The sequence below is a fragment of the Syngnathus scovelli genome, chromosome 22 (assembly GCF_024217435.2).
Source record: "Syngnathus scovelli strain Florida chromosome 22, RoL_Ssco_1.2, whole genome shotgun sequence".
Lineage (NCBI taxonomy): Eukaryota > Metazoa > Chordata > Actinopteri > Syngnathiformes > Syngnathidae > Syngnathus > Syngnathus scovelli.
Window position 1 is genome coordinate 4630255 of NC_090868.1, and position 9444 is coordinate 4639698.

At 41.8% G+C, this 9444-nt stretch overlaps 1 protein-coding gene across 3 annotated transcripts; it reads left to right on the forward strand.

Annotated features, from left to right (window-relative positions):
- Nucleotides 1–363: 363 nt before the first annotated feature.
- pkp2 (plakophilin 2) lies at nt 364–5597 on the forward strand. Of its 3 annotated transcripts, none has more exons than XM_049761249.2 (13): nt 364–683; nt 1442–1512; nt 1826–2343; nt 2407–2542; nt 2611–2818; nt 2887–3064; nt 3692–3809; nt 3875–4036; nt 4123–4302; nt 4419–4572; nt 4646–4838; nt 5077–5164; nt 5227–5597. In XM_049761249.2, exons 1-13 carry the CDS (start codon nt 488–490, stop codon nt 5293–5295), a joined length of 2271 nt encoding a protein of 756 aa, XP_049617206.1. In that variant the 5' UTR covers nt 364–487; the 3' UTR covers nt 5296–5597. The 3 variants fall into 3 exon arrangements, with proteins under 3 accessions (XP_049617206.1, XP_049617207.1, XP_049617208.1); XM_049761250.2 differs by having other exon boundaries at nt 4126–4302; XM_049761251.2 differs by having other exon boundaries at nt 4129–4302.
- The last annotated feature ends 3847 nt before the right edge of the window (nt 5598–9444 follow it).

Here is a 9444-nt window from a genome sequence, read left to right on the forward strand (position 1 = left end):
ACTTTAGCAAGATTGGCCTGTTAAATCAATCACCAATGAGCATTATACCAATAATTTATTAAAGATTTATGTAAAAATACGTGTTTACAAAATTAATAATTACGTTCAATGTAATCTCGCGATATGATAGAAGCGGTGGCAAAGTAAATCTGGCGGAGACAAAAAGTAGATCCATCCATTTGGCCCTGTCAGTACAGTCATTGCTTAGTTTAATTCCTTTCAATTGTTACGGACAAATAAAAGTTTTAAGTAAACTTTGCGGGGCCTTTTTTCCCGTTGGGACTGGGCGTGTCTCATAGACCAAAACAAAAGCCTCAATGTAACCCCACAATGGCGTCACTTGACACCACAGGTAAATTTAACTCCGCCTGGTATGACGTCACAATTCACCGGATGGATTTTTTTTAGGAGGACAAAACAGAACCAAATCATGGAATGGCGTCGCTTTGTTCATGTTAACAATGTTAGCGAGGCGATGAGGTGAAAAATGGACGAATTGTTCTTCAAGTCGGCCCTACCGACGCTCGCCCACCACCGACTGGACACCGACACCACCTTGGCCTTGCCAGCCGAGCCGAGCGCTTGGTCCTCGGCTTGTCCTCCGTCCAGTGACCGCAGCCTGCGGGTCCAGCAGCAGGTTCAGCTCACCCTGTCACGGAAGTCGAGGAGAAGTGTTTCCAATGGTAATCCCCACTTTCTCCTATTATTTCGCATTATGACAAATTTAACACACCATACTGTAAATATTATCACAACCCACGCTCTTGGGGTTTGTTTTTCCTTAAACTCCACCTCCGCTAATCCCAACTTAATTATCATAACTAAACAAAAACACAATCGAGTAAATCACGTAATACTGAAGACAGATTTACTTTTTTTTAAGAGCCACACCCTCAGGAGAACTTTGTGATAAGTAAATAATACTAAAAGTGTGTTTTCGAAAGGCAATCACTTTCTATTGAGGCCTTTCATTGACTCCAAACTTTTACAATGGAATGCACGACAGATAGTATTATGCTGGTCCAACAGGTTCCTGCAGGTTCATCCATTCGCCCAAAAGCAACATGGAGCCATCTCATTTGCTTAAAGAGTATCAAATGTTTAACTTTTATCGATTATGTAAACAGACTTTGGACCCGAGTCACATTATGACTTATCGTTTCATCCTGTTTGACTAATGAGAGCTCAGATTTGAATGACATTGTTACAGGTATTATTTTAATACTGGTAATTATTGCGGTCATACTACATGACCTACTTAAGGATCTCATTAGATGTCATGCATGGTCATAATTCCATCTAAGTCTCATGCAAACGAGCGCATGCATGTGGTAGTTTATTTACTCGTACAGTCGGTTTCCCAGGAAGTTGAGATGCCAACGTGTGATTACAGTAGTGTGTAACTAAACACTTTCCACTCAACCACCTCAACTTGTTTCAGGCGGTGTTCACTTACAGAGAAGCTTTGCCAAGAGTTTTGACGCTGCGGATGGATTGAGGCCTCACGCTGTGGTATGGTTTGTAATTGTATTTTTAATAATTAAATCATGTCAAAGAATCAGGAAAATACTGAAGTTCATGTAGTTTAATTCACTACATTTATTTGACAAACTGTTAAATATTTATTGCATTTTAATTATAGTTTATGATGTAATATTTACATTATTATTTTGACTACTTTGTTTAGACTAAACCATTTCTAGGATGGAGCGGTTACATGAATTAGATTCTAATATTCAGCTGAATATGTTTACGGTACATTCTGAATTGTAATATTTCAATTTAAAAATCTTAAATAGTTTTACAGGTGTGTTTTACTCTACAGGTAAATGGCTTCGGTTGCTCTCTGTCAACCAGCGAGTGTGTGCGGAGGCCGTCCAGAAGAGTCGAAATGTCCCCTCCTAGGACGCCCGACAAGGCTCAGCACCATTTCAATTTCCGCCATTTGAGCACGTCCACCATGCCCGTCCGTAGTCTATCCCACAGGAACTGCTCTCAACTCGGCCGCTCGCCGGCCTCGCGTCAGCGCTACGCGCTCTCCGAGGCGCCGCGGTGGGCGGCCATCAACCCCTCCTCACCCGCCAACAGGAGCTTCCCTCTTTGGTCGGACGCGTCATTTCGCCAGCGCGGGTTCGAGTCCAGCTGGAACGAGTCGGCTTTCCAGCAGAACGAGGGGATGGTGGTCACCCCCCACTTACGTGATGGGTTACCGTGGATGTCGAAAAGTCAAAGGCTTCTCAGACTGAACACGTACCCGCCCTCAGGGAACAGCATGGAGGTGGACATGGTGGGACGTGCTGGGGCGGAGCTTCAGCAAGTCCAAACAAACAATCTCTCACCTCTGTAAGTCCTCTTTTATTTTTTATGTATACCAATATATGGATTCTGATTTCTTGTCTCGGCCAGAAGGTCTGAGAAGCCCCCGGAGGTGACGCTAGAGAAGGCCGTCAGTCAGCTTACTCAGCAGAACGAAGACGTGCTGATCAGCGCCGCCGCTCACATCCAATCGCAGTGTTTCAAAAGCGCAGACGCCAGGAAGATGGTTTGGGCCTCTCGCGTTCTAATACAGTAGTGAAATGAGTTGGTGTTACATTCAGAGTGTTCTTCCAGGTATATTTCATGCGCGGCATCAAAAAACTGCTGCAGCTGCTTCACAACGACGAGGAGGAGGTGCAGCGTGCCGCCGCCGCCGCCCTGCGCAACGTGGTGTACCAGAACAGCGACAACAAGATGGAGGTGAAGGACCACGCCGGCATAGCCACCATTTTGCGTGTGCTGAAGAGCAGCCGCGATACAGAAACCAGAAGACAACTTGCCGGTCCGTTCTCGACTTGCATTGTAGCATCAAGGGCGTGGCTTCTCATTTGATGACCTTTAACCTCTCAGGCCTCCTGTGGAACCTGTCCTCTCACGACCTCCTGAAGGAAAACCTCTCCCGAGAGGCTTTGCCGGTTCTTACGCAGGCCGTCCTGGTGCCGAGCTCGGGCATTTCCGAAGGGGAGAACCCTAAAGATGAGCTGCTCGCGGACGATGAGGTTTTCCACAATGCTACCGGCTGCCTCAGGTACGTCACATGAGTGAATTATTGACGGTTGCGTACAAATGTGTCTTCTGTATTACTACTAAGTATATAATTGCTTCACCTAGTTAAAAGAAGGTTAAAAAAAATGCATTGAATAGAAATTCAACGTTCCACCAAATATTTTCCTATGTGTTTTTTAAATTATCAATTTGTTTTTGCTTCCATTCAATGACTGCTTCTTCTCGTTTATGCTTAATTTGGCCACTAGGGGGCATTATAATCCAGACAAAAATTGACTGATAAACTGCTGTAATGTTAGTTTTTTTCTCGCAAAGTATGGCACTTGTGTGTCTACTTTTAGTGGCATTTTGTTGGGTACGGTGAATTCCTAGTGTAAAAAAAAAAAAAGTCTTAGACCACCTGTCATGGAGAGACTATGTAGCATTACAAAGCCATAAAAATGGTGTAATAAACCTTACATATGGTGGTGGCATGATTGTTGTTTGAAAAGACTGAAGGACTGAATTATTCATCACGTCCTCTCTTTCAAGTTCTCCTTATTTCAAGTTTGCAAGCCGGTATTCTTCTGTCTTTGAACTGTTTTACAAAGAGGCTCTTGTGAAAAGTTAGACTGCCATCTGCCGCTTATCCTGACGTTTTTGTGTCTAGAAACCTGAGCTCCTCCGGTCCAGATGGAAGGAAAGCCATGAGGGAATGCGAGAACCTCATCGACTCTCTCGTCTACTACATCCGACGGACCGTGTCTGACTACAAGGCCGATGACAAGGTTGTCGTCAAACGTTCCTTTTCTGACACTCGTGTCCGATATTAAAATATCATCTTTTCCAAAAGTCCACAGAGAACTGTGTGTGCATCCTCCACAACTTGTCCTATCAAATCGAATCCGCGTTGCCCGACAAGTACGCCACCCAACTCCAGCACACGCAAGAAGACGCGGTGCCCAAGCCCAAAGCGGTCGGATGTTTTGCACAACGCAGCGCTAAGACCAAAGAAGTAAATATCTTTCATCAGAGGAAATCTAATTAAGTACAGCTACTGGATCTCAAAGGTCACCCATCATGTATTGCATATGTGGCCAGCAGCAGCAGCAGCATCATTGCACGCTGTTGGAGGAGAAGGCCAACCCCCGCGGCATGGAATGGCTTTGGAGCTCCATCATCATCCGCATGTACCTGTCGCTCATCGCCCGCAGCGGGCGCCACCACACGCAGGAGGCGGCCATCGGAGCTCTGCAGAACATCACGGCTGGCAATGGAGAGGTGAGAGCTGACCTGACCTCATATTGCTGTTCATTTAAAAAGGAAAGTTTTGGCTCCCTCTTGTGGAAAAATGAGTTATTATTATTTAATTTCCTAACATTTTTTTTTTTTTCCAGGTGACTGAAGCTATTGCCTACACAATCGTCCACAAGGAGAACGGCCTCCAGCACGTGAGAAAAATGTTGCAGGAGGGCGAGCGTGACGTGAAGAGGACAGCTGTGTCGCTCATCAGAAATCTGTCTCGCTTCTCTGAGCTGCACCCTGATATTGGTTTGTTGTCACTCTAATCCCCTTTCCCATCAGAAGCGTTTTATAACAAAGTACGCCAAATGTCTACTTGTAGTTACGCAGGTGTTGCCAGAGGTGGTGGAGCTCCTGCCCAATAACGACACAGGAAGAGACCTGCCCTCGGACGTGACGGCGTCTCTGTGTTACATTCTCATTAACCTGAGCCAGAGTGGCGTGCACAACATCCGAGCCATGTTGAGCCAGGACGCCCTCCCAAAGATCTGCAACATCAGCAAAAAAGACAACGGGTGAGTCAGCAGCTCCTGTGTATTTTCCATGTGTGTGTGTTTGGCTTTCCATTTGAAGATATGAGTTACTATTAAAAACACTGAAGGTCAAACATATCATTTGACCTTTGTAAAAATGAGTGGACTTTAAACGCTTCCCTGAGGAATGCCAATCACAGTTGTTCCTTTTGAAAATGAACATATACAATATTTTTCTTTTTAGTTCTTTTTGTCATTATTTCATCACTTCTTTTTGTAGTTACGGTCCAAGTAGAGCAGGTGTCGCTGCATGTCTCCTACTACACACTATGTGGAAGCACAGTGACCTTCATGACACCTACAAGAAGGTGAGCATTCCTGGAGGCCTTCTTTTACCGCAACTTAAAATGTATCTCTTTGTATTCAACAGTATGGCTTCAGGAAATCGGATTTCATCAATGCAAGGACCACAAAGGCCGTAAATTCCTTCTTGAACTAAAGCAAATGTCATTTTTGTGGAACCTCTGGACACTTATTCCATGTCCATAACTTCACAGAAGTGAATTTACATTTTTTTTCAGTAGTTGGACATTAGTAGTTTTTTTTTAATATCCTTTCTTATTACACTTCATAAAACATGACTGGCACTTGTTTTTTTTAACTCACAGCAACCACATTTAAACAGTAACGTAAAGATTATATCATGCAAGTAAAATCAAGCCGGCATCTCTTTGTTTACTGTTTTGGGATTTACACCAAAACAATCGAGCTCTTAATGTCATTGTTAAATGCCAAAGCACCCAATTACCGTAATTTCCGGACTATAAGTCGCGCTTTTTTTCATAGTTTGGGTGGGGGGGCGACTTATACTCAGGAGCGACTTATATATGTTTTATTTCACAAATTTTTACTTGAGCATTAAGACATCACTTACTTACAAGTATAGTTGACCACTTCCCATGTTATTTTTAGTATAGTTGATCACTTCACATGCTTTTATATCTTTATCTTGAACATATTCAAAACATAAAAAATAGAGAAAACATCAAATAAAGCAATTAACACTTTAAAGCACCATATCCAAGTCCACTGTCTGCTGTATGTACACTTGCTCTATTTTTGCTCCTCTTATATTTATTATTATTATTTATTATTAGTTGGCCCGTTCTCAGCTCTTTGTTTGTGCTTGTCACGTTAGCATACCTATCGTTTAGCCTGTTGTTGCTATTGTTTAGCCTGTTGTTGCTCGTTCATGACTGTTTTTGGTGTGGGATTTTGTCAAATAAATTGCCCCCCAAAATGCGACTTATACTCCGGAGCGACTTATATACGTTTTTTTCACTTTTTGGGGCATTTTATGGCTGGTGCGACTTATACTTCGGAGCGACTTATAGTCCGGAAAATACGGTACATTATGTAGCACATGGACAACCTTGTCTACTTTGGGACTTTTTCAGAGGGAGAATGATTCCAGAAGAACTTGAGGCTTCTATTCTTGCAGCTGAAGAAAAGGTAATACTGCAAAATGGTTAAATTGCGTTGAATGGTTGGGTTGTTGCTTTTACGCAATGTGAAACAATGACAAAGCTGGTACGTACTTATAGTTCTTCTCTCCAGAACATGGTTCCGTTCTATGTGAATGCAACGGCTGGCACGACTGTGTATGGAGCTTTTGATCCCCTCAATGCCATTGCGGACATCTGTCAGAGACACACTTTATGGATGCATGTGGATGTAAGTCTATATAAAATTATTTGCGTAATTACCGTAATTTCCGGACTATAAGTCGCGGTTTTTTTCATAGTTTGGGTGGGGGGGCGACTTATACTCAGGAGCGACTTATATATGTTTTTTTTTTCACAAATTTTTACTTGATCATTAAGACATCACTTACAAGTATAGTTGACCACTTCCCATGTTATTTTTAGTATAGTTGATCACTTCACATGCTTTTATTTCTTTATCTTGAACATATTCAAAACATAAAAAATAGAGAAAACATCAAATAAAGCAATTAACACTTTAAAGCACCATATCCAAGTCCACTGTCTGCTGTATGTACACTTGCTCCATTTTTGCTCCTCTTATATTTATTATTATTATTTATTATTATTTGTTTATTTATCATTTATTCAATACTCTTATTTATTCATTGTTAGTGCCTTCTTGGTTTTTTTTGTGTTGCTTGTATGCATATGTGTACTATCTCACCGAGGGATAGTGGAAATGTAATTTCTATCTCTTTGTGTGTCTTAGTATATAAAAAAATATATCGACGATAAAGCAGACTTTGAATTTGATAAAACAACCAAAAAAAATTATATTTTCAGACGAAACTGGATGAGGGCGCTCTAAATTTTACCGTTGGCCGTGACTCATCAACTGGGTGGGCTTAAGAAAAATGGCACCAAAAAGAAACTCATATTTTGCAGGTTACAAACTTCAAGTTGTAAAATATGCAGCTGAAAACAGTAATCGAGCAGCAGAAAGAAAGTTTGGAGAACCGTGATGTACCAATGGATTACTATTTCAAGTGACGTCAGTAGCGCGGCGCGCCGGTTGTTTACATACAAACGTGCCCACACAAGGACTACCATCATTAGCGGTGATCATTTCTAAGTGACACGGAGGACAAAGAGTTTGAAGGAATTAAGGATTTGGAGTGACATAGAAGGTTTGAAAAACTATTATGGCTTTTACGCACGCCCGGTCTCTACTGAGTCGGGGGCCGACGCTCGGCCGAGTGGCTGTCCGCGAACGGTGCGCGGGGCTCGGACATGGCCATTACGCACGCCCGGTCTGTCTGGAAGTCCACGCCGCCACACGCTTGGAAGTTTGTTTTGTTTAATAAAGAGCCGTTTACCAAACCTACGTCGATCCTTGTACTTTGTTAACGCTACAATATAGTTATATAGTAGATCTGTGGAATAAAGACGAGGCTGACGTCAGGGCGCACGCGCGGCGATGTTGACAAAGGACGAGGAATTTGATCGATGGATTTAATGGAATTAAAGTGCACGGATGGTTTGATAATATTATTGGCTTGTATTATAGTTATTTAAAATATAGTTTATCTATCGTTATATGAGCCTGTGGAATATTTTGAAGCGCAAGCGCCCTCAGCCGTGCGCACCCATTGTTGACAAAGAACGATCGATGGATTTAATGAATTGGAGTGACACCGATGGTTTTATAAACATGTTATTCATGTAATAGTTGTCCTTAATCACTCTATATGTTACGTCAGGCCCGTTCTCAGCTCTTTGTTTGTGTTTGTCACGTTAGCATACCTATCGTTTAACCTGTTGTTGCTATTTAATGAATTGGAGTGACACCGATGGTTTTATAAACATGTTATTCATGTAATAGTTGTCCTTAATCACTCTATATGTTACGTCAGGCCCGTTCTCAGCTCTTTGTTTGAGTTTGTCACGTTAGCATACCTATTGTTTAGCCTGTTGTTGCTATTTAATGAATTGGAGTGACACTGATGGATTTATAAACATGTTATTCATGCAATAGTTGTCCTTAATCACTCTATATGTTACGTCAGGCCCGTTCTTAGCTCTTTGTTTGTGTTTGTCACGTTAGCATACCTATCGTTTAGCCTGTTGTTGCTATCGTTTAGCCTGTTGTTGCTCGTTCATGACTGTTTTTGGTGTGGGATTTTGTCGAATAAATTGCCCCCAAAATGCGACTTATACTCCGGAGCGACTTATATATGTTTTATTTCACTTTTTGGGGCATTTTATGGCTGGTGCGACTTATACTCCGGAGCGACTTATAGTCCGGAAAATACGGTATGTAAGTGACAGTGAATGTCAATTGTGTTCTTTCAATAAATCATATTGAATAACAATAGGGAAAAGGTCAGATCTTTAACTAGAAAACACGTTTATATAGATTACTCGTCTTTGTATTCAAAAGAAATTATTTGAAAGGTGAATACAATATTTATTTATTTTCAATTCAAGGGCATGTCATTGGTTTTGGATCCTCTAGAGAGCAGTATTGCACCATTTTTAATTAAGTTAAATTTTTGCGTCCTTCAATTTGTCCCCAAGCGGCCTTAAACTTGTGATGCATAAATTCCCCTGGATCCCATATGCTTGAAGTACTTTAACACTCTGATTAAACTTTCAGCCTTTCTATTTGCGGAACTCGCTCCAGTCAACTTTTAATCATCTCTTAATTCGCTTTTTGTGTGTGCGTTTCAGAGCTATTTCAGTGCAGTGTGTGCAATTTCTAGTGCAAGGCGATGGAAAAGCTGCGTACGGTCCAAAATCCATTTGAACAATAGGCCTCGTTGTCTTTAGTACGGCTTACATGGTCGCTGCAAGGGAGAGGCTCATCCTCAGCTAATGAAGTCTAGACACTAGGGGGAAAAAAAAACGGAAATGTGTGGGGGAAATGGGAGCAAATTTTCCAAGGAATTGTGTCTTTTGAACCCACTTGATCCCTCAAGAATTTGGGGAATGAAGAACAACCCTGTTAATGTCAAGACAGGCCCTATTGGAGGCTAATGTCTAGTTAGCTTAGTTAGCTAGACTGGCTAACTGTAACAATTTTACATGGAAATTGTGAAAAGGGGGGGATGAAAAAAAGAAAAAACACATTCCATGTTAAAATTTCAAAACAAGTTGACTGG

Coding starts and splice junctions, on each gene's coding strand:
- pkp2 (XM_049761249.2), top strand. CDS start 488: ATGGACGAATTGTTCTTCAAGTCGGCCCTACCGACGCTCGCCCACCAC. Junction 2,344..2,406: donor ACAAACAATCTCTCACCTCT/GTAAGTCCTCTT, acceptor TGTCTCGGCCAG/AAGGTCTGAGAAGCCCCCGG. Junction 2,543..2,610: donor GCGCAGACGCCAGGAAGATG/GTTTGGGCCTCT, acceptor GTGTTCTTCCAG/GTATATTTCATGCGCGGCAT.